At 35.0% G+C, this 24,781-nt stretch overlaps 1 protein-coding gene and 1 pseudogene across 4 annotated transcripts in view; both read left to right on the forward strand.

Annotated features, from left to right (window-relative positions):
* Window positions 1–451: 451 nt before the first annotated feature.
* On the forward strand, window positions 452–1,038 carry LOC100616737 (ubiquitin-conjugating enzyme E2 variant 2-like; annotated as a pseudogene).
* Window positions 1,039–6,411: 5,373 nt separating this feature from the next.
* Window positions 6,412–24,781, forward strand: part of ADGRG6 (adhesion G protein-coupled receptor G6) — a 197,876-nt gene continuing 179,506 nt past the window's right edge. For 2 of the 4 annotated variants that reach the window (XM_007484642.3, XM_016428924.2), the window contains exons 1-2: window positions 6,412–7,162; window positions 13,947–14,047. In XM_007484642.3, coding sequence (XP_007484704.2) covers window positions 7,161–7,162; window positions 13,947–14,047 — 103 coding nt within the window. In that variant the 5' untranslated portion in view covers window positions 6,412–7,160. The remainder of the gene's footprint in view (window positions 7,163–13,946; window positions 14,048–24,781) is intronic. The other 2 variants (XM_007484639.3, XM_001370446.4) reach the window with 1 other exon arrangement.

The following is a 24,781-nucleotide window of genomic DNA, read 5'->3' on the forward strand; positions in this document are numbered from 1 at the left end:
GACATAGTTTATATAGATTTTAGTAAAGTGTTTCATAAAATGTTTCATCCTAATCTCATGGAAGAGATGGAGGAATGTTGATTAGAGGATAGTAGGATGAGATGAGTCCAAAATTGGTTGAATCATTATATTCAAAAAATAGTTTTTAATGTTTGGAAATCTATTTGGGGAAAAACAAGAAGAAAAAAATGAGCATTTGTTAAGCTCTTGCTATATGTCAGTCACTATACTAGGCACTTTATGAATGTTGTCTCAATTGATCCTCAGAAAGAGATTTTTAGTGGAGAGCTCTAGGGAAGAAATAGTTTTGTGCTATGTATTTTTATCCTTGACTTGGATAAAGGCATAGATATCTTGCATGATCATCAGATCATTAGATGACCCAAATGGAAAAGATAGCCAACACACGGGATGAGATAGATAGAATTCAAAAAGGATCTTGGGCCTGGAGAAGATGGTGGTCTCCACAGGAATTAAAGTTCCAAATAATTTTGAATTGCTAGAAGAACTTGAAGAAGACCAAAAAGGAGTAGGTGATGGTAGTTAGCTGGGGATTTGAAGATAATGAAGACATGATACTTACAAGGCATCAGGGAAAGGTACAGTGTTTGAATTATGATCAAAACATATATCAAATTAACCAAAGATGCCAATGGAAAGGAAAGGGTCTGAGCATTGGCTGGGTGATGGACTGTCACCTGAGGACCATCCTCTCAGTGTGGAAGAGGCTCTTCACCAGGCTGGCCACCAGACAAACTATGAAAACAGAATGGATAGTCTGAAAGTAAAGTGTGGACCTAAATACCCAGAAGCACCTCCAACAGTTAGATTTGTAACAAAAATTAATATGAATGGGATAAATAATTCCAATGGATAGTGGATGCACAGAGCATACCGCTGTTAGCAAAATGGCAAAATTCTTATAGCATTAAAGTTGTACCTTAGTATTAAAGTTGTAAAGAGCTAAGGAGTCTAATGATGTCCAAAGAAAATATGAAGCTTCCACAACTTCCAGAAAGACAAACATATAGCAATTAATTTTAACAAATCTCAAACTTATCTAAACCAACAACCTTCTACTCATGTTAATGTCTTGATTAAATCTCACAATGCAAAACCCACATATTAAAAGAATACCAGCTGGTATACACATTTGAAAGAATATATTTAACATATGTACACTCATTCTTTTTTTTAGGCACAATGGGAAGAAAAATGCAGCACAATTCCCCTCCCCGCCAGCACTATCACATTATAATGTTTTGATACCTGTATTTATTTATAAAAGGGGGGGGGGAAGGGAGGAAGAGGCATTTCTGTTTTAAAGCAGATTCTGTATATTACATGTAACAGACATGATAAATATTTATTTACAGTCTTCTAAAAAAACATGATTTAAATTTAAGTAAAAAACAAAACAAAACAAAGGAAATAGATGCATGGATATGTGATTCTGAGGTTAAAGTTAGTTTCAAAATGTAAATAAAATATGGAAAGCAAAAATAAAGGATATTGATAGACTAAAGCACTGGACTTACTTTAACAAAATGAAATTTAATAGAGGATAAAATTAAAGCCACATGAATTTCACATTTGACTTACAGAAGGAATAGCCAGATAGTTTCTTTGAAACACATCAAAGAGTGAGTGGTATGATAGAGCAGCCAAAAAACCTAATTCAATCTTGTGCTATATTAAGAGTGATATAACTTCCAGAGGATAAAGGACAGGGACCCCCCCCCCCCACCATAGTCTGTACAGTTTGAGTTCACCTGGAATATTGGGTTTAGTTTGGAGTTTGGATATCAAGGACATTGATGATCTGGGTATTGTCCAGAGGAGGGTAACCAGGATGGTGAAGTTGACTTGAGACTATGAAATATGAAGATTAGTTGAGGAAGGGTGGAAGTTTAGCCTGTACAAAAGAAGATTCAAAGGTAAATATGATAGCTGTCTTTATATTTTGAGGACTATTATGGAGAAGGCTCATTAGACTCCAGAGAACTGAACCAAAAGTGATGTATGGGAATTTCAAAAAGGCAAATTTAGGCTTAATTCTTAGAGAAGTTTCCTAATAAGGAGAATGATTCCAAAGTAGAATTGAATAACTTGGGGGCAGCTGGGTAGCTCAGTGGATTGAGAGCCAAGCCTAGAGATGGGAGGTCCTAGGTTCAAATCTGGCCTCAGACACTTCCCAGCTGTGTGACCCTGGGCAAGTCACTTGACCCCCATTGCCTAGCCCTTACCTCTCTTCTGCCTTGGAGCCAAAACACAGTATTGACTCCAAGATGGACGGTAAGGGTTTAAAAAAAAAAGAATTGAATAACTTGGGAAATATTGGGATCTGTCACTGGAGGGCTTCAGCCAGACAACTACTCGCTGGATTTGTTATGATGGGAGGTCTTTTCTTCTAGATTCAGATGAGTCTAGATGGTGACTGAATACTTCCCAACTCAGAAACTCTATAATTTTGTTACTATTCTCTGAGCCTCTCTCTTAATTTATAAAAGAAAAGGATTGAATGAGCTATCTTAAAGATCCCTTTTAGGACACAAATTATACTTATTTGAAAATGAATCTGTTCAAGAACAAATACGGCAGGTGCTAAAGACCAATATACATTTGATACATGATGTACTTATTTCTTGCTTCTAAGGCACTGGTAATTGAAAAAAAAAGTTCCAGATCTGTTACAATGGCTGGAAGCCCTGACATGTGTTTTTGTATTCAAACTCAAATTTCTATTGTCACCAAAAACATGTTAACTATTAAATAGTGTTAACAATACATTTTAAATATTGCCATTCTGTTGTCACCTGATAAATACTACATATTAGCTGTGGAATTTGTATTCAAATCTGCATCTTCCCAAGTGTGTATAGTGTATATTTTCTTGTGTAAAATGGTAGACCAGAATAAATAGGTACTGTCTCAAACATAATATTATGCAACTGGCACTTCATACCTGAGAAGTGTGTCTAGTACAAATTATCTACACATCTTTTTGTATATCTTCATTTAAGAATGTAGAAACAGATTATGAGTGGGGAAAAAAAGGAGAACTTGAAGTTGAAGGAGAGATGCCTTTGACTCCCACCCAAGACAGGAGACATCTAGGTTGAACTCCCATTTCTGGTACTTGTATGACCATGGGCAAATCACTTGACCTTTCTAAGTTTATGTTTCCTAATCTTTTAAATGGGAATGATGCCAGTAATACTTTCTTCACATGGTTGTTTGTGAGGATCAAATGAAAGTGCTATAAATTATTTTGTAGACCTTATTAAGTAATATAAATATTAATTAATTATTTAATTATTTACGATATACAAAAATAAATAAGGGTTATGGTGTAGTTACAAATGCATCACCTATTATTAGTATGTGCAAATTTTATCATAGAAGCATGAGCTGTTTTCTTCAGAAGCCTTTCTATAGATGCTCAGATACCAGTGATTCAGTGAATATTCAATCACATTGTGTACCCTTTGGCATCTCATCTGACTGTGCCTTCCTATGCTTCCACTTACCTTGTAGTTAATTAATACCCTTTGAATTATTAATATTGTGCATTCATTATGTTTTTCTTAACTGGATACATAGTGTCACTTATGTGATGTGCACATCTTCCTTTGCAGTTTCCCAATTCATCTTCGATCTATTTTCTCTAAAAAGAAGTCAAGAGACAGCCAAGTACCTTGAACAAATCAATTAAACCTAGTTGCCTAGTCCTTACTCCTCTTCTGCTTTGGAATCAGTGTTTATGATCAATTCTAAGACAGAAGGTAAAGTTAAAAAAAAAAGAAGCCAAATCATATCAAGGAGCAGGTCACCAGCAGGCTCAAAAGAGTGAATCAGGCTATGAACTGTCTGTTTATTTTCTTAGCATGGTGATAAATGACAAATGTAGTGCTTTCATTCAAATTAAATTGTACATGACTTGATGAAACTGAAAAAATCTCAATGTCTATCCCTATCTACCTGGGGAAAAGAAGGAACCCATGTTACTAGTGGAATGGTAGCTGTTATTGCTTACCAGTGGATGAATGCTCCTGTAAGCAAAAACTTAAATGCAGGACATCCTCCCTATTGTCTTGTTAGGACAGACCAAGAGACTATAGAGAGGCTATGCTAGTGGCCATTTTTCTCTCACAAAACAGTCCTTTCCTGTGGTCCCAACCGGTGTTCACTGAGGCTGATTCTTGAGCAGCTGCCATCTGCTGGCAAGATCATATTGTCTGCCATCCCATTAGACTTATAATGGATTTTATAAGAGAAATCAGGTTAAAATAAACATAAAGAAGAGAAATCTCAAAAAGGCAGACAGGAAGAGGTAAGAGGTCTTTTCTTTTTTTCTTTTTGCTGGAATTTTATGGGTTGATTAACAGCTTATTTGATCTTATAATAGTTTGTTTTTGTTTGATTCTCACCTCACCACTATGAAGTGGGTAGTTTGAGCATTATCTATTAATAAATAACAGAGCCAGAATTGAACCCATATCCTCTAACTTCACATCTATGAGTAGTTCCACCATTACACCTTACCTAAGGGTCTCTCCAGTCTTAACACAAGCTGTCTGGTCTCTAAATTATTATTAGGTCTCCCTGAGGCCACCAAATTTGAGACTTGTTCATTTTGGCTAAAAAAAGCACTTATGAATTGCTTTCAATGTGCTAAGTACTAAGTGCTGGAGAGAGAGAGAGAGAGACAGAGAGACAGACAGACAGACAGATAGACAGAGACAGAGAGAGACAGAGACAGAGAGACACAGAGAGAGAAACAGAGAGAAACAGTGAGGCAGAGACAGAGAGAGAAACAGAGAGATAGAGACAGAGAGACAGAGAGAGAATAGGAAAATAATCCCCACCCGTACAAAGTTTATACTCTATTTTGAAGATATAAAATTTAGGCCAGCTAGATGGTATACAGTGGATAGAGTGCCAGTTTTGGAGGCAGAAAGGTTCATTTTGAATTCAATGTGGCCTGAGATCCTTATTAGCTATGCAACCTTGATTCAGTCACTTAACCCTGTTTTGTTCAGTTTCCTCATCTATAAGATGAGGTGGAGGAGGAAATGGCAAACTATTCCAGTATCTCTATCAAGAAAACCCCAAATTAACTCATGAAGTGTCAGACACAACTGAACAACAACATTTAGAGGGTAGTGGTGGCCATCATGGGGTGTTTGGGAAAGGCCACAGATGTTAAGAGGATTTGATTTTGCCCTGTCCATTAGCAATGACTATATTGATTTGGTTATGGCTCCAGAGTTGGAATAGGTAGGGTAAGAGGAAGAGTGGTCAGGAGCAGATGTCTGGGGTGGAATATGAAGCTTGGTGAGATATAGTCTACAGTGGATCTTGTGATGCTAGGCCCCTTGTCAGAACAACTGGGACCCCAGGGGTAGAGTTCCAGAGTTAAGTGGGTTATTACTCATAACATGGATCATAGGTTTTTGCTTCTGTAATGATGTAATCTAATTCAATTTATGTTTTATTGATATGGAGCCCCCAGAGGAGAAATGACTCATCAACTATCTCACAGGTAATAAAAGAAGCAAGGTTAAGATTTGAACCATTTCTATGACACTACATTATATCCTGTCTTCTTATTACAATTCTAAGCCATTCAAGGAATCCTTTCAGTTCAATGAAGGAGCAAGGAATCAACTTCTTTATGCAATATTTCATATGTGTAAACTCTAACAAAATAGACCAGTAAAGCCCTCTAAGGCCGCTATGTCTTTTATACACGTTGCTCAGGATACTCTGCTAAACGTTAATTTTTGTTTCTTTTGGTTTTTGTTAGTGATGGGAGTGGAAGAGGGAGGTAGAGAAGTGAGCCAACAGGCAGATTTACTCAACCTACTGAAACCAGAATCTAGCTTGCCTTCAATCCAGAGTAAAGTTGGGAATGGGGCGTTACTTCCATTGGCGGAGATCGAAAGATGATTGCAGCTTGTCCTACCATAAAAAGTTATTGCTTTTTAAAATTTATTTTTTAAAATTTCTTTAAGAAATGAAGGGTGACAGGGAAAGTTAACTAGCTTGAATCCTGGGAGGCACAAGGGTCTGGGCTCCTAGTAATCAGACTTGGGATGGGAACGGGAGAGAAGAGGGTGGTTTTGAGTAGCTCCAAACGAAGTATGGACTTCAGACTTTCACGTGTCACATTCAGAAGACTTTACAATGCACTAGTTGGGGGGCAGGGGGGTACTTTGCTGCCATTTCCCAACCCAGTGACCTGTCTTGTCAGTCACCCTTCCTTCCTTCCTTTCTTTCTCTCTCCCCTTGCGACTTTTCCCCATTTCTCTGCCAAGCGTCTCTAGCTTTCTCGGGAGAGTTCCCCTTTTTGTAACGAGTTCGGCTGCAGATCTGGAGGTTACTGGCAGGGTGGGGCTGCACCCGACCCAGAGTCTCTGAGACAGAGAGAGAGGCCAAGCGGAGGCAGCTCAAGAAGCGCGCAGAGTTCAGCCAAACTCCTTGGGCAGCAGTGAGCCCATACAGTTCAGTTTAGGACTGGGCAGTGGCGGCACCTGAATCCCTGAAGTCTGGGAGACCAATCCCAAACGCCGGAAGCGTTGGCGGCGACCGCTCCCAGGGGAATTGGCCAAGCAGACTAGGGAAAGAAAAAGGGAGGGAGGAAAGGCAAAGCTCAACCAGAAAGGAGCGGAACTAGGACCCGCCGCCCCCTCTACCACAGCCACCGCTACTACCACTGCCACCACCACCACCGCCACCAGCCATCATGTTCCTTGCCCTTCCCAGCTCCAGCCTCAAATAAAAGGCAGAGACAGTTCCTGAACTTTTCTGCCACTTGCTGTGAAGAACAACCTGCCTCCTTACACCCCCCACCCCCGCCCCTCTTTCCGCTGCCCTGAATATTCAGGAATAGGGTGGAGAGGAGTGAGAGGGCTGAGCCTGAGTCCTTCTGATCCACCTTGCGCCCGGAATATGTGAAAAGTGACTATGGGGAAACGTTGATAAACTTGTTCAGAAACCCCTGAAAGGAGACACAGGAAGACATCTGGGGACTCAGAGAAAGAGAGGGGTACCATTGGCCAGAGAAGAGGAGGAGGTAAAGGAGGAGGAGGAGGAGGAGGTGGTGGTGAAAAGGCTGATTGTACAGCCCCAACGGACCTGAGCGCAGTAATGTCAACATGTAAGTTTCGCCTTTCAGCCTGGAATTCCTTTACGCCTTTTTTTCTGTAATATTTCTTCCCCCCAGATGATTTTGTAATAACTTTGGTTGCATTGATGGAATAAACCGGTTTGTCTCTTAATCTGAGCCTCAAGGCACGAAGGAGGGAGACTGGCTAAATGAAGATAGTTACTGTGTGTCTGTGGGTTCACTCCCCTCCCCATGTGAGTGTGTATGTGTGTGTGTGTGTGTGTGTGTGTGTGTGTGTGTGTGTGTGTGTGTTTTCTCTTTTAATTGGAGGTAATCCTCGTGTTTAGTTGGTGTAATGCAGAATTGAAAGGGTAGGGCAGCAGGAATGGGGAAGACGAGTTTTTGATTTAAAGCGAACAAGGAATAACAGGTAGTCCAGAATCGACCCTTGCCAAGAAAGTGCTCTTCTGATCAACGCTTCCTTTGGACTTGGAAGGTATTGGTATCCAGAAAAAATATTGACTTTACACATTGTCATCCTTGAATGTAGAAGTTATTCTTGGATCTTTGAGCCATCAGAGTACTTCAGAAACAAGCAACAACCTGCAAAAACAGGTTTATTATTATTTTAAGATACAAAAGTCATTGTCTAGAGAGTTTTGTTTAAAAAAAATATTTCTGTAATGGCCTTTTACTTTTATTCAAAGGAGTGGTGTGATTTGGAGTGAGAAAATTCTTAGGTAATTGGAAAGAGAAAAGCTAATTTTTATCTGAATCTGTTTCATTAAGAGCCCCTCAGTCTATTTCATTGGGATGGACTAGCTCTTCTCCTGCCTTCTAAGAAAAAAAAAAAAAGTGGGAGGGAGCCTTCCTAGGCTCTTTTAAAAGATTCAAGATTATTCTTGTGGTCAATGAAGAAATTACTTCTTTCTCGAAATATATAATTTACTCTCTGGCATTTTATTCCATTCTGGGTATTTAAATATTTATTTTCTTTTCCTAAGTAAAAATTTAAAAGTTTGCACAATTGATGCTTCTATTGCTGGAGGCTCATTTTCTCTTCATCTATTTTTTTTCTATGTATCCTCCATATTAGCACACATAAACACACAACTTTCTTCACCTTTGTTTAAACCAACTTCTTCCCTCTAAACACTCGACTGTGCTGTATTTCTCTGTTCTCCAAAAAGTATTTTTTAATAGAGAAAGAGCAATGTGAGCAGTGTCCAACTACTTCTTTAGTATTATAAAGTGATACCGTCTAGCAATGTACCATATAATGAAAACTGAATTAAACTCATGCCCCATCTAAAGGGTGATACTTCCATACCTGTGAACTATTAAGTCAAATTTATGTTATTAGAATTAGTAAAGTACAACCATAAAAACCTTTTTTTGGGGGGAAAGGACCAAGGTCTAAATTTGATCTAATATACTGGAGACAAGTTCTGAAATGACTAAAATTTTGCTTGAAAGTTCTACTTTACCTGGGAAATATATAAGGATTCTTCAAGGCAGATTTTTTGGCCAGTGGTGTGTGGACCTCTACTTCTTAGTTGACTGAATGGAAAAAAAAATAGCATATTTTAGGGGGAAATGGTGGTATGCTTTGTCAATACTAGTCTAGAAAAAATAAAAGCAGATGTGAAACTTTCGGTATACTCTGCAAAAATGTTAGCTTTTATGTGAGAAAGATTTAAAGTTTCAGAGCTCATATGTTCATAATTTTCTGTTAAACATATTTATATTCTCTATGTTCATAAAAGTCATTGGAAGGTCAAAATGAAAGCAGAACTAGAAAACCTTTATATAATTTATTATACCAGTCCATATTATTATTGAGCTATTACTTAAAAACTTAGAAACTTTGTTGTAATCTTAAATTTAATTGTTTCTTTTGTGAGTTACATGGAATAGATGAGATTGTTCTGATATCTTTTTAGATATTTCAAATATGTTTTTTAAAAATCATGACTAATCTTCCAAGGTCAAAATCAATATGACTTGAGACACATGTTGATTTTGGGAAGAACCATAATATCTTCTAATGTTTCTGTTTTAATATATCCTTTGGGTCCATGAAGTGTTAATTTTTTTTCCTACAAACTTTTCAAACAGCATATTTGTTACACTCACATTCTGCTTTCTGAATATTTAGGTAGACAAAAGAGTTAAAAAATTTAGCTTTAGTAAGGCTGACACATAATTGGTTTAAAACCATGTGAAGCTACAAGCCCATTTATGTTTTATATAAATTACATGACATTATACTTGTCCACTGTGAATAATGAATGAGGCTTTTGTCTCTTGCATTATGGGAATTTGTATTAGCTTTGGGCTAAATAGAATTGATGGTTTTAGTACCCAACTGGCTATGTCCCTATAGTTCTTTGAATAGTTTCAAAGTAAATCAGGTCCTCTAAAAGCACACTATTAACCATTTAAAATCCTATTATTAATAGTTTACTAATAAAATATACATATGTGATGGAAAAATCAATTCCTCAAGCTTTACTCAGAATTTAGATTAAATAAAAAGTCAACTGCCATACTGATGTTTTATTTAGAAAGAGCCATAGTTTCTATTTTTACTTATGAATATATAGCTGGATATCCAATCATTTGGGGCCATATAAAAAACAGAAAGAATCATATGAATGATTCAGATATGATAAAAATTTAATAGTGCTGATAGCACATAATTTTAATTTTTCCTTTAAGTTTTATTCTTAAGTAATACTATGAAGTCTTATAGAACAAACTGTCTCTCTAGCAGCTAAGGTCTCAAAGATAAGTGTTACCCAAAGTATCAGTCTGTTTAGGGGTAAGTGCATTAGCAGTGTGAGGTCATTAATCTAATGTGTTATCCTGGAATGGATTGATTTCCAAGATTATGCCAGCAGAATGCTTCAGGCAGATTTAAAATCTCCAGGATTATAGATTGCGTAATCATGGCTTTCAAGCCATATTGTTGTACTTGTTCAGTTGTTTCAGTTCATCACCCCATTTGGGGTTTTCTTGGTAAATATATTGGAGTAGTTTGCCATTTCCTTCTCCAGTCCTCTTTATAAATGAGGAAACTGAGGCAAACAGGGTTGTATTTTTCCTAAGATTACACAGTAAATAAGTGTCTGAGGTCATATTTGGACTCAGAGAAAATAAGTCCTGTAGATTTCAAGCCCCATACTCAATCAACTGGGCCATCTAGCTGTCCTAATTTTAGAGGAAAGGAGTTATCTATTTCAACATTGCTGTTTTAAAAACTGCAAAAGTGAAGTCCTAAAAGAATTAAGTGGTTTTCCTATGCATACATAGCATACATAAGTGGAAGAGCTGTTTCACACTGAGAGAATTCCAAGCTCTGGTAGGAGTTACTAAGCTGGAAAGATATTGAATGTTCTCCTGGTACTCATCTAAGGATGAAACTAAAAACTTTATCTAATTGGTTGCTAATTGATGATCATTGGTTGATAATTAGGTGATAATTTTGGGGGGGCATTGAAATTCTTGAACATAATACACAATCTAATGGATTCTAGTGGATATCCTGTGGAAAGATGGTTACCTCCATCTGTGTAGTGAATCCACATACAAAGAAATTTCAAATCAATAACATTGAAATATGTTGGTTTGGGACTTATTACACATCAGGTATATTAAGACTTTTGTAAATGATAACTGTCACATGGATATTTTAGACCTTTGTACATTCCTGTCCAGGTTAACTAGATGGATAGGATGGCAAGATGACGTTTGATCTTTTAAATTTTTAGTTTGGTGAATAAGAATCCTTCTTTATTCTTAAAAATTTGAGAAAGTAAGCCTAACCTATAACATATAAACATTTTCTATTCTTTTCATTAGGGGACAGAGGATGGTCAAAAAGGATGAAAAGTCTTTTATTTTTCTTTTACATTTTTTCAGTTTGTTGAAAGATTCATTATACATGAAATAAAGGGAAGATCACTTTTTAGATTCTTTAGTCATCTTGGAGATGAATGGAGAGCACTGTGCTTACAATCAAGGGACCTGTTTTTGGACCTCCAATCAGACACTTATTAACTTAAGGGAGTATAGGAGAGCTTCAGAATTTGAGTTTCCTCTTGAATAAAACAAGAATGATGGTAATAATGTTGGCACTAATTGCCCGTAGGATTATTGTGAGAAAAGGAACTTGCAAACCTTAAATGTAAGCTGTCATTTTAAATCTTACCAGCATATGTTCAATTGTGTTTAAAAATTGGCATTTAGAATAGGAACCAGACCTGTAATTTTATTGGTTTGGAGAACTCCCAGATAAAGAAACTACTCCTATGAAAGCAGGTCAGCACCTTTTTAGCAACTTATAGTCTTAGAGAGTTACCGGAATATGGAGAGATTAAGTGCCTTTCTGATTAATGGTTACAAAGCCAATGTGTGTCAGAGGTGGGTCTTTAACTCAAATCTTTCTGGTTCTAATACCATCTTTGTGTCTTCTGTAACAGGCCACCACTCTAAAAAAGGAAATTGCCTTTTGATAAATCCCTTCTGTAAGCCTCAGTTAAGATGTGGGTTTGGATAGAGGGGATCAGAGGGTAAAGAGGCTATTTACTTCTGAGTAAAGAGCCTTACAATCAGGAGTTAGCAAATCTTGTTATTTTTGTTATGTCAGTGAGGCCTTTGGGAAAAGATTCCTTCTTCAACTGTAAAATGAAGATAATGATCTACCTTATAGAATTGTGATGATCAAATGAGATGATACATATAAAGAGCTTTGCCAATCTTAATATTGCTATATAAAATGTTTGTTGTTATTATGACCCCCCAGAAGTATTTTACATGATGATACAATAGTTTAAAAAGCTTTGGATTTGGTGTCATAGACTTAGGTTCAGATCTTAAGTCTGCCACTTCCACATGATCTAAGACAGGTGTCTTCATTGCTCTATCTCTCAATTACTCCATCTGGAAAGTAAGAGGTTGGGTTCACTGATCTTGAAAGTTCCATCTTCTTCTCAGTTCTTTTGTTGTATGATTGGATGAGAAATTGTGTGTGTGTATTACATATATGTAATACACATATATGTTTGTATGTATATGTGTATGACAACATTTGCCTAAAATTATTGGAAGTATTCTTAGTAAGTGGATTTTCCAACCTAGCTCAAAGGTTCAAGGTAATCTTTCTACAATGAATCACAGTCTTCACCATTTTCTTAAACAAGAAAGCTAACATAATTTGTTCTTCCCTTGGTGGTTCAATGTCGATAATACCTTTTTTTAGTATTGGTCTATCATGAAGTTATATTATCTTAGGTTATTGACTTGTGTTTGAGTTGATTTTCTACATTGTTGTGTTCTTTGAGTTCTCCTTGCTTTTTTGCATATATGTGCACACACACACACACACACATATATATATATATATATATATAATATAACTCTTCTTGTTATTAGCATTTTAGTTGCTGCTTCTTAAGCTATGCATTTTCTGCTAGTTTCTTAAGCCCCATCTAGTTTTCTGCTTTCAAGGTCCCTTATTGTATTGTTTATTAAGAAACCAGATATTTTGCTTGTTAGAATTATACATAAGTTATATGTCTAGTGGTCTCCTGTTAAAAAGTGCATGCACTTTAGCGTAGTGTTGTTAGTGGCTGTTGTTTTGATAGTGGCTTGGCTTTGCTAGCATAAGAGGCAGGGGACTATGATGAAAAGAAGCCTGGTCTTACAGTCAGAAGACCTGAGTTAGAATCTTGGCCCACGTCCTTTCTATTTATGTTATTACAGGCAAATTTTTTACCTCTCTGCATCTTGTGTTTTTACAGATGTAATAGATGGTCATCTAAGTGCTATAGTATATAAAGTGCTGGACTTGGAGTCAGGAAGATGCAAGTTCCAAGTTCTGCATCAAAAACCTACTAGCTTTGTGTTACTAAGCAAGGCACTTAATCACTCCTAGTTTCAGTTTCCTCTTTATAAAATGGGGATAATCCCATTAAGAAGCTATTCAGTAGCTATTCAAGCTATTAAAGCTTAAAATTGCACTAAGACTTTTGAGAAACCTTGTATAAGCTTGTGTGGAGGTGATAAATGACTTAAATGTTTAAATGGAAATAGTTGCTAAGTGTAATTTTCATTTAAGATTAAACATTTGTGTATTATGTAATTTTTAAAGTACAGTAGCTTTAAAAATGGACACTACTGTATTGTATGCATCTCTATAAGGTTTCTTTTATAATTTTTATGCAGCACAATCTATTGCTTTCAAAGTTTTATTTGTTATTATATATTTTTGGAAGAAACTTATATTTGGGGGGGTGTTTACCCAGGATCTATTTGAGGGAAAAGAGGCAATATACAAAAGCACTGGATTTTGTAAAATAAAAAAAAATTCTTTAAAATAATTCTCATTTATAAGTAGTTCTAAGATGGAAAATCTAAATGACAAGTGAGGATAACATACATATCTTCCAAGTTAGTCAGTTATATACTGTTACTTTAAGGGGAAAAAAAACCACTAGCTGTTTATTATTAGAGTGATTTTTACTTATGTTATCTTGATATAGTCCAGCTTCTTCATGCGGAAAAAATGTATATTGTTTCCTGTTGGAGAAAGACCAGTTCAATGCTGCTGGACATAATTTAGAAGCGGGAGCCCCGGGGCAAATAGAATACATAGATCTTCTTTTCTTTTGGGCAGTGAGCAAATAGAAGACAAAAATGAGACCTTTATCAGAACCTAACTTTTTATTAGAAACAAGATTGAGAAAGTTCTATTTCACAAACTTCTGTTGAAAACAGTTTCATGATTATTGTTATAATTAAATATCCTACTGGTGGCTTTCTCCCAATGTAGGATGTTTTACACAAGTCGAATGTGGAGCTGTCATTGGAAATGGAAACTGCATCCTCTTCTGGTCTTCCTTACCTTATATGTTATTTGTATTCATCATTCAGGTAAGTGGGGGATTTCCTTCTGTCAATATGTTTACCTTTTGTGATGTACATTTTTCAAACTTTAAGCAATGATTCAAGCGAAGTAAGCTTGGGAGTGATATTTTGGTCACCTTGCATCTCTCTCTTTATCAGCATGCTCTCTGCTGCCTGATAACCCTTTTCTTTCTTTTGAAAAAATCTTCCTTCTCAGATGAATGACCGTGGCCATGTAATTTCTAAGTGTTTATGTTTCCTTAGAATTTCTCTTCATTAACTAGCATTCGTGATGTATTTAGCTCATATTTTTATGGTTGAATGCCTGAAAACCTGATATACTCATTTTTATTTTATTGAAGGGAGCTTTTGATCCATGCTATTCTTTGGTTCTTAATATTTCTGTTAGTGACATTCATGCAATACCTTGATGTGGGAGAGTTATTATTAAAATCATAGTAATTTTAGCATGTTCCAAAGGTTTTTAAAATTATGTTATTCTTGTTGGAAGTTTTTGATTCTTGAGGAAAGATTATTTTCTCCTATGAAATTGAGTTCACTGTAGACAGATAATTCTAAATTATGTGCTAATTAATGACAAGAACATTTTGATATTTAAAACTAAATTATGAGTATATATGATCTGGGTTTTGTCAATAAGCACAAATTGCATTATTCTTTCATATATAATTTTTTATCCTTTAAGTAATTATAATTTTCTGGATAGATTAACTTATCATTTTAAAGCTAAATTTTCATTATGGACATGTATATTTTGCTTGGAATTTCTGGGACGTTTATGCCAGGGATGTATTTAAAGTCTGTATGTCATGGTCATCTTTTATATATGCTTATTGATGCTTTGAAAGACACAAAGAGAAAATCTCCTGAAATGGCTCTTTCACATGAAAAAAGTCTCATTTTTATTTGCTGGGTAAATACTTTTTCCAAACGACAGAGCACAGAGAATTTTAGGAGTTTCAGCTACTTAGTTGGAAAACTTCCCCAGCATTGTTTAATGGCTCCCAAGCACAAGCAAACCTTCAGGAGATTTTTTTGCATATGCCTTTTTCTCTCGTTTATGAGAAAGGCATTCATTCAGTTACTGACTCCCTGTCAGGGAAGGGACAGAACTTTTAAAAAGGACAGAGAATTAAAGATGTGTTGAATTTTTATAGCTCTATACTTCTGGATTTTTCTTTCTCAATAAAGAAGAGTTTAACATCTGTCATAATTGATAGAGATTGAGCTGTTAAACAACACATTAATTATATGCTATGATTTCTCAAAATGACAAATTGTTTTGACCATACTTAAATGGAAGAACTGTTAAGAATTGTTTTTATCATGCCAGTTTCCTTTATAACAAAACCCTGGACTTGTTTTCATTTTAGTTATAAACACATTTCTTTACAATTTTTCACTAGCTTTTCATTTGAATAAATACAATGAGGCATAGATTAAAGCTCAGGAAACCAAGGATCCTTTACAGTCTTTGACTTGGTAAATGACCTCTAATATTGTTTTTTTCAAAAACTATTAAAAAAATCAAATTTTGGAATTTCCTTTGTTTTTGTACAGTCCATACAGAGAAAGAGAAAAAAATTCTCATTTATTTTGGGGGGGACTAAAATTGTTGAACAGAGATAGTTTTCATTGCTATTTTTAGTTACTTTGTATCAACTCATAAAACTTCTCATGCTTCTCTGTGTCTATAACATTTTCAATTCTGACAGTAAATTATATTCCATTATATTTAAGTACTTATTTAGCTAATCTGCCAAACAGTAGGCATTAAGTTTGTTTTCAATTCTTTGTCAATACAAAAAGTTCTGCTATAAATATTTTGATATATATGGTGCCTTTTTGGTCATTAATCCTACAGGGAATATAATGCAACAGAATATTCTGGTCAAAGAATCACTGCCTTCACATAATTCCAAATTGTTATCCACAATTATTGTAGCAATTCATAGCTCCACAATCCATTAGTGGATCCATCTTTCTATAATAACTCCAATAATGATCATTCTCAGTGTTTGTCATCTTTGTTAATTTTGCTGGGTGTGAGGTCGAGCCTCATCATTGTTTTGATGTGTGTTTCTCCGATTATTAGTGAGTTGAAGCATTATTTTATGAGGTTATTAGTAATTTGCAATTCTTTTGAGAACTGTGTTCATATCCTTTGAGCAAGAGTTTTGCCTATTTCTATTAGACATTGATCAGAAGTTCTTAATATAAAGATTTCCCTCTTTAATTGATTGCCGGCTTTCATGTCCTGATTACATTAATTTTGTTCATAAAATTTTTTCTATTTCATGAAATTGAAGTTTTGTTTTAGCTGTTATAATTATCTCTAGTTCTAGTTTTGTTTAGAATTCACCCCATATGCATAACTGTGAAAATTAATTGATTTGGTTCTCTTCATGGCATGATGTTTATTATTCATGTCATACATCCATTTCAGTCATATTACGTAGTGAATTTTAAACAACTTTTAAAATTTGCAAGTCACCATTTAAGTAGACTTTTTAAGTCACCTAAATATTATCCAGTATATACGTATATACTGTGTATCACTAAAGTTATACTTACAGGTGTGTTTTTTATTTAAGCCAAAAGGCACCATAGAAAAAGCTTATTTTGCTATATATAATATATAGACACATATGTTTCATATGGCTTATGTGTATATGTGTTAGATAATACATAGAAATATATGTCTATATAAAACTCACACCTATAATAAGGTTACAAAAGTTTTCTTCTCCTCATAAAATATCATGGAAGGGCCTTTAGAGATAATCTAATCCAACTTTTTCATCTTTCAGGTTAAAAAACCTGAAGTTTAGAGAGTTGAAATGATTTGTCTAAAGTTATACAGATTCGGAAGTGGAAGAGATAAGTGTCAAACCCTGTGCTTTTGTTATTGTACTATAACATATAGTCGCATATCATATTAAATAACCTGAAAATGACAAACATTTAATCTATACCAAGTTTTGAAAAATAGTATTGTTGAAGAATATTACACAAATATAAACAATTGGGAACAATCTTCCTAATTTAATCACTGTAGGTGGTGATCTTTCCATAATTTAGCCCCCAAAAGGAATTTTGGTGCTCAAACCTTAAATCAGCTATTGATCTCTACTGATTACATTACATTAATTACATAATAACCAAGTCTCTACTTCACTTTTGGTTTTGTAGACCTTTATTGGTAGAGTGGTTTAAAGGTGAGATTGCCTGATGTATTATTATGAAGATCACTGGACTGAGAATCTCAAGATCAGGTTCTAATTCCAATTCTACTACTATCTATTTGATTTTGCTAATACTGCTTCCCATCATTACATCATTTATAAATTAAAGGTTTTGGACTCGGTAATATCTAAGGTCCTTTTTAAAATCAAGAGACCTACCAATATGCAACCTAATATTGCAATATGCAATCCCACCTGGAAGCACTCTTCTGAAATTCTCCATCATGCCCTCATGCCCATTTACCCTCCTGTCAACTCAACTAATTTAATTTCAAGCAATGACCCATTTAAGGAAGGCAGTCATCTCTTCATTTCCTCTTTGGAGCACTAATTTGGTCTTTTCCATCATTACTTCAAGTCCAGTATCTTCATTTTCTCCTCCACCCTTATCATCTTCTTTTTCTGTGTTCCTCCCCACAATAGATTGTAAGCTCCTGAAGGCAGGGACCATCTTTCCTTTTGGTGTTTGTATCTTCAAGCTTAGAATACCTGACCCATAGTAAATTCATAATGATTTGTTGACTAACCTAAACCTTCAAGTTTAGTCTCATGTATGATCTTTACTGCTTGGTAATCATTTGACCGATGATGCCATATGAATTGACTATATAGTAGAACCTTCAGTGCTCTGACTTGCTATAAAAAGAGACATTACATTGAAAAAGATAAACTCATAAATCAATAGACTCTGAAGTTTTAAATAACCATATGAAGTTGTAGAGTTGTGGTGTTGACTTGTTAGTTAATGTTTATTGAAATGCCCGAGGGTTAATAAATTAGTAAATAAACTTTCTCTCACTTTAATAAACTCTTGATTCATTGCCAGAAAGCAACTTTCTGTCTATAGGCAAAAAAATATAACTTTAAACAATGACTAATCGCAACAGTTATCTCTGAAGGCAGGTGAAACCATCTGTATCAAGAGGAAAAACTTAAATGCTTACCACAATATTGCAAAGGAAAACAACACTGAAAGACTTTGGAACTACCATCAACTAATTGACCAATCATAGCTTCAAAGGATTTGATGATGAAGTATACCTCTCAGCTCTCAGGAGGGGTTGTAGACAGTGGGTATGGAATGAGGCATGCATTTTTCAGTCATGGATAGTATGTTGATTTGTCTTGCTTGCCTGTACTATTTTGTTACAAAGGAAAGTTCTATCAAGTCTTAAGGTACTTAGGAATCATTAAGAAGTGATAGTGATACAAGAAAAGAAAATATCATCACTAAACATTTTGAAAGACTTTTAAAAAATCCTTTGAAAGGCTAAATAATCTTATAAGATTATTAAGGAGGAAGGAATCTAGGATTAAAAAAAAATGTCACTTGGCTGATACCCCGCCCATCTCATGAAAGTTTGCAGTTTAAACACACAACATGCACACAGACCAAAAAGAAAAAAAAAATCCTTCTTAAAAATCTGTCATTAGATATTTCACGTCCTAACTGCTTTTATGTAGCCTGACAGTTCATAGCTATGAAGATGCTAGTGATATCTCAGGCAGACAGAAGTTTACGATTTCAAATAGAGCGGGAAACAATCAGTAGGAGCCAACAAATTCCTAAGCAACAAAGATCCTGTTTCCACACAGATATCCTTAGTAATAAGCACTGAGGGAGGTGCCCCCTTTCCCTGCAGAAAATCGATGATATCAGCAGATTATTTCAAATCTTAATGCTCTGTTTTCCAAGACACGTCAACAGTTGAGTGAGGAAATGAGTATGTATTTGAAAGTGCTGCTTGAACTGTGTTGTTCATATAGTAGCTCAGGGAAAAGCAAAATTATCAAAAGCCAGGTACACTGACTGAAAAAAGTGAATCCAGATGCTATTGATATTTTTTACTCCTATACAGATCCTTAGCATTCATTTTTCTAATGTAAGCACCACACTATGATGGTATATATCTAAATAATTGAACAAACATGGCTCAGCCATAAATACCTCCAGTTATTGAGTCATTCAGGGCTCCTGAAATTTTAACAGAAATTATATGTGATTATATTATCAAAGTTGAGATTCCAGTTCACATATTCTTTGGCATATCAGTAAGTACATCATTCAAGTAAATGATGAAATGCTTCAGGGTGCCTCTAGAACTTTCAGCCCTATACTTTCTCGGTCCTGAAGTACCTTGAGCCTGGGGACTGTAAAAATAATAATAAAAAAATAATGGCGAGCTACACAAATATAGATAGAGAAATTGTTCAAAATAGGTTCAAAACTTTTCAAAACTTTTCAGATACTTTTGATAGAGGTAATTAAAAGTATCCTCAGTGATGAAGTGAAGCTCAAATGTGAACTTCCTTTCAGGGCCAGGTGCAAGGACTCTAAAGAGATTCTTATTATAAAAACAAAGTATTTAGTGAAATATATAAGGATCAATTAATGATTTCTAATTCTAAGGGATTCTAAATCCACCCAAGTAAATTCCCAGGTTCCACAAGGAACTGCTTCTCCTTTGGTTCACAGGCTACACTAATCCTGCCTGATCTGACTAACCCAAATTTATACAATCTAAATAAAAACTACCGCTATTATCCTTATAATTTTTAACTTCACCTTCAAATTAAAAAATAGCAAAGGCTAGCTTGTTGAGTCTCAACAAGAATCAAATTAAGACTCTGAATCTTTACACACTCAGAGTCCCAACCAAAGACCAGGTTTTCCTTTGGTCTTCTCAGAGTTAAACAATCTACAAAAACCACAATAGATATTCAATAGTGTTTCCCAAATTGGGAAAGGAAAACACTGAGCTCCTTCAGATCTTTCCCTCAGACAGAGAGAGGCAAAGAAGTTCCCTCCTTCAGCCCTGAGAGATAGTCTCTGAGAGTGTGTCTCTGCCAACTGCCAGAGACCAACTCCCAACTGCAGAGAGAGTAATTGACATAGAAAAATAGTTATAACTGTCAGCAGTTGAAATTAATATGCTCTCTCATGTCTGCTTCAAATTCCAGTTCTTTTCTCAAGTCAGCTACTTTACTTCTTATCCCTAAACTAATAAAACAATACTTATTTTCTAATATAATCCTTAAAGGACTGATACATTAAGGACTGGTTTCCTCTTAATGCTCTTTAGATTGAATTATAATATCTTGTGACTAAAAAAAATCTTGTAACGGAAAAAGGAACTTTGAAGATCATCTAGTTTTCATTTTAGTGTTTTGTTCAGTTGTGTCTGATTCTTCGTGACTCTTCAAGACTTGGCAGAAATACTAGAGTGATTTGCCCTTTCCTTCTCTAGCTAATTTAATAGGTGGGAAAACTGAAGCAAACAGGGATAAATTACTTGCCCAGGGTCACACAGCTAGTAAATGTCTCAGTCCAGATTTGAACTCATGAGATGAGTCTTTATGACCCTAGGCATGACACTGTATCCATGGCTACCCTGGAGATCCTCTAATATTACTCACTGAAGTTACAGACAAGGAAATTGAGTTCCATAGAGGTGAAGTGTCAATTCATATAATAATTACCTAGAGTAAGCTTGAGTGGAAAAATATTGCTTCTTTAAGAAGATATCTCAGAGAATATCTCTTTTTATTGTCTTGGAACAACAGTGGTGAAACTTAGAAGATGAAATGGAAAAAGGATAAATATAAATTTAAATTCCTATTTTGTGGTTCAAATATTTATTTGTGCAAAAAGAGCGAAGCAGCACAGGCTTGATAAATAACTAATTTTAAAAAGCGGTAGGAATTTTAGTTGATCACAAGTTCAGCAAGAGAGAATAGTGATGGCAATTTTGTAGAAAGCACATAGGACAGTATTTAATGTGCATTTTTACTTTTACAATTATTTCTCTTCAAAAACTTTATAAAAAATTACCATTATATTTGCTTGTCTTATGTTTCTCTTCCCCCTTTACAAAAGTCAGCACATTTACATAAAAGGTATACAGTTTATAGAATTATGTCAGTAAGTGATGAATAAGGAGGATTTTAGAATTAATAGGAATTGTAAGATATATACTCACCGTGTCTTAATACAAGTACCATTTCAATTCTTCCTTCTTAACTTTGACTTTTATAGAACCTGATAGAGTGTATAGTCAGTGGCATTTAAAAAAAAACTCTTACCTTCTGTATTAGAATCAATATTAAGTATTGGTTTCAAGACAGAACAGTTTAAGGATAGGCAATTGGAGTTAAATGATTTGTCCAGGATCACACAGCTAGGAAGTATCTAAGGTCAGATTTGAATTTAGGACTTCCCATCTCTAGACATGGCTCTTTATCCATTGAGCCATCCAGCTGCCCTTATCAATGTTATTTTTTCAGTGCATACTCATTGTCAGCCCCCCTACCCTTTTGAATAGATTTTTATTATGAGGATTTGTTCTATATTTAAGGATAATCCATATTCAGATAATTATGAAAATTTCCCCCCAGAGGAACTTAAGAAGGCTTGATCAGAAGTGATGTTAGTATCTCTTTAAAGAAAGAAGAGTAATTCACATTTTTTTCCACTCCTCCACTCTTCTTACAAAAGCCATCTCATGGTAAACAAGGATGATGGCAAAGAGGGAAATTATAAGAGGCTATTAAGGGTTTGTGCATTTCCTTACTAATTCTAGAGAAAATCAAGTGCTTGAGAAAAGTAAGAAGAGAAGATATAATAATCTTCATGTCAGCTATTTAGTGTTATAAAAATAGCCTTCTTGACCTCAATTTCCATAAGAAACTCCAGCAAAAGGAAAAATAATTTTCTGGATACAGGAGTGGTAACTATAAAACTAAATTTGTAATTAATTTCTGTGGTGTTGTCTCACTATTTCTTAAAATATCAACCATAATCAAATCCATTCTTTCACCCCATAGGTAAAATATATTTTTCTAGACTTGGAGGGTATTTCAAAGGCTTCAAGTGATAGCTAGTTGTGTCTAGAAGTATTATATTTTTTCTTTCTTACCCATGTTTTAGAAGTTAGGCATTAATTTTCCTCTTGATAAATCTTTTTCTGATGCTCTGACCTGATATAAAAAATGGGCCCCAGGTTCTGAAGTATAAAGTTTGATAGCTTCAACTAAATTATAAAAGCTTTGGAAATTGTTTATGTGGTTCCCAATATAGCAAAATACAAAATGACTCATTCCTGGAAGTTTCAATACTTGAAGTTTAGTTGTTTGTAGAAGCCCATGAGATGGACAAAACCAGAAAATGGTTTTCAGCCCTGCATGGTCGCCTTCTGTTCTTTCATTTTCAGTGACATGAAGAATAAAGGAGGCTAAATTATAATTGGATTATATTTACAGCCAGTGATCCATGCCTCATTCCATTCCATTCACTCCCAACATACACTGACTCACACATCCCTACCTACTTCACATCTTCATCTCTATCCATTTTTTCACTGACTCATATTCTTATCATTCCAATCACATCACTAATTTTTCATCCACATTTTAGCCTCTAACTATTATGTATCCTATGTAAACTATACCAATTCTTAGCATATTGTAGTGCTTTCTCTTTACATGTCTTTCTCTTTATCTCTCTGACTAGAAAGACCAAATGCCCCCAGAATCTATCTTTTGTTTCTCTCTATTATGCCCTTCTTAACAACTTCCCTGTTTCTGCAAAAGGCATCATCATCTTTCCTTCTCTATTAATGCTCTCTTATGGTGATACCATTAACTTTCATGGGTTTAAGTGTTATTTCTATGAATATGGCTTCCACATTAGTATCTCTAACAGCTTGCTAAGCATTTCTACTCAGATGTCCCATATGTGTGGCAAATTCAACATATCCTACTGATTTGAGGATTCTGGTAAGCTGCAAGGTCAATATCAATCAGGAGTCAATAGCAGTAAAGAAAGTTAATATAGTCTTGTGTTAAATTAAAAAGAGTCTAGTATTCAAGAATGCAGAAAGTGTTAATTCAACCATAAACTGTATTCATCAGACCTCATCTGGAATATTGTGTTTAACTCTAAACATGACAATTTAAGAATGACATTTATACACTGAAGAATGCCCAGAGGAACTCAAACAGGAAGATTAAGGACCTTAAGTTCATGTCATATAAGGATCAGTTGAAGAAATGAAGAACATTTAGACTAGAAAAAGACTATGTGAGTGTAATTGTTTGAAAGGCTGCCGTGTGGAATAGAGATTGGATTTATTCCATTTGGTCCCAGAAGTCAGAAACAGGAACAATGAATGGAAGTTGCAAAGAAGGCAATTTAAATTCTGAAAAGGAGGAAAATCTTTCTAAAGATTAGAACTATCTAAAAATGGAATGGTCTGCCTTAAGAAGTGATGGGTTCTCTGTTACTGATGACCACCTGTTTGATTTATAATAGGAAGAATTCTTTCTGTAAATGGGTTTGAAGTAGATGGACACTGAATTCCTTTCCAACTCTTAAATTCTGTAACCCTTCTATATACACCCTTCATCTCATCTCTATATACTCTAGAAGTTTGTCCCTTCAATAATGCCCTCTTTTCCCACATTTTCATCTCTCCTTACAGAATGGCTACTTCTCTATGGCTTATAAAGATGCCTAGATCTCTCATACTTTAAAAAATCTTTTGATCTTTCTGTTCTCTCCAGCTATTGACCAATATCTTTTTTCCTTTCACACTCAAATTCCTATAAACAACTTTCTATACTCATTGCCTTCACTTCTCCTTTTATATTCATTTATCAGTTTCTTGTAGTTTCACTTTTAATTTCGTCACTCAACTAAAATACTCTCTTTAAGACTTCCAGTTCTTAATTGCCAAATCTTTGGTGTTTTCTCAGTTCTCATCCTTTTTTGACCTTTATTGAAACTGTTGGTCATTCCTTTAATCTAGACATACTCATCTTGTTATATTTTTGTGATACTATTATTTACTTTTTTTCTTACCTATCTTAATTTCTTTTGCTATATTGCCATCCATATCCCACTCATATGTGTGAGTATAGCATAGAATTCTGTTTCAGGACTTCTCTCATCATATTTATTGGTAATTTAATCAATTAATATGCAATTAATATTTAAGCAGGAAACTCCTAGGCTACCTAGTCCTAGTCTCTCTTCTGATTTCTAGACCTGTATCATAATACAGATATAGAACTAAAAGGTCATTTAAACTAATCATCTCATTACATATATAGTTAAAGAAACCAAGGCCACTTAGGGCTTAATTGACTTTCCTATGGTAACACAGGTAGTGTAAGACAAATAAAATTTGAACTATAGCCCTATGACTCCAAGTTCAGCACCCATCCCACTGTATCACACTGCATCACCAACTGCTTTTTGCCTCTCTTCATTTGAATATCCCAGACACCTCAAACTTAAAGTGCTTAATAAGAGAAGTCATCCTCTTTACCCTCAAACCCTCCTTTCTTACTAATTCCACTGTGTCAGTGGCAATACTGTTCTTTCAGTCACATGGATTTACAACCTTAGCTATCCTTGATTCTTCCTCCTCACTCATTCTTAATTATCTAATCAATTACCAAATGTAGTTGTTTTTACATCAATAATGTCACTCAT

Source organism: Monodelphis domestica, chromosome 2 (genome assembly GCF_027887165.1).
Source record: "Monodelphis domestica isolate mMonDom1 chromosome 2, mMonDom1.pri, whole genome shotgun sequence".
Taxonomy (NCBI): domain Eukaryota; kingdom Metazoa; phylum Chordata; class Mammalia; order Didelphimorphia; family Didelphidae; genus Monodelphis; species Monodelphis domestica.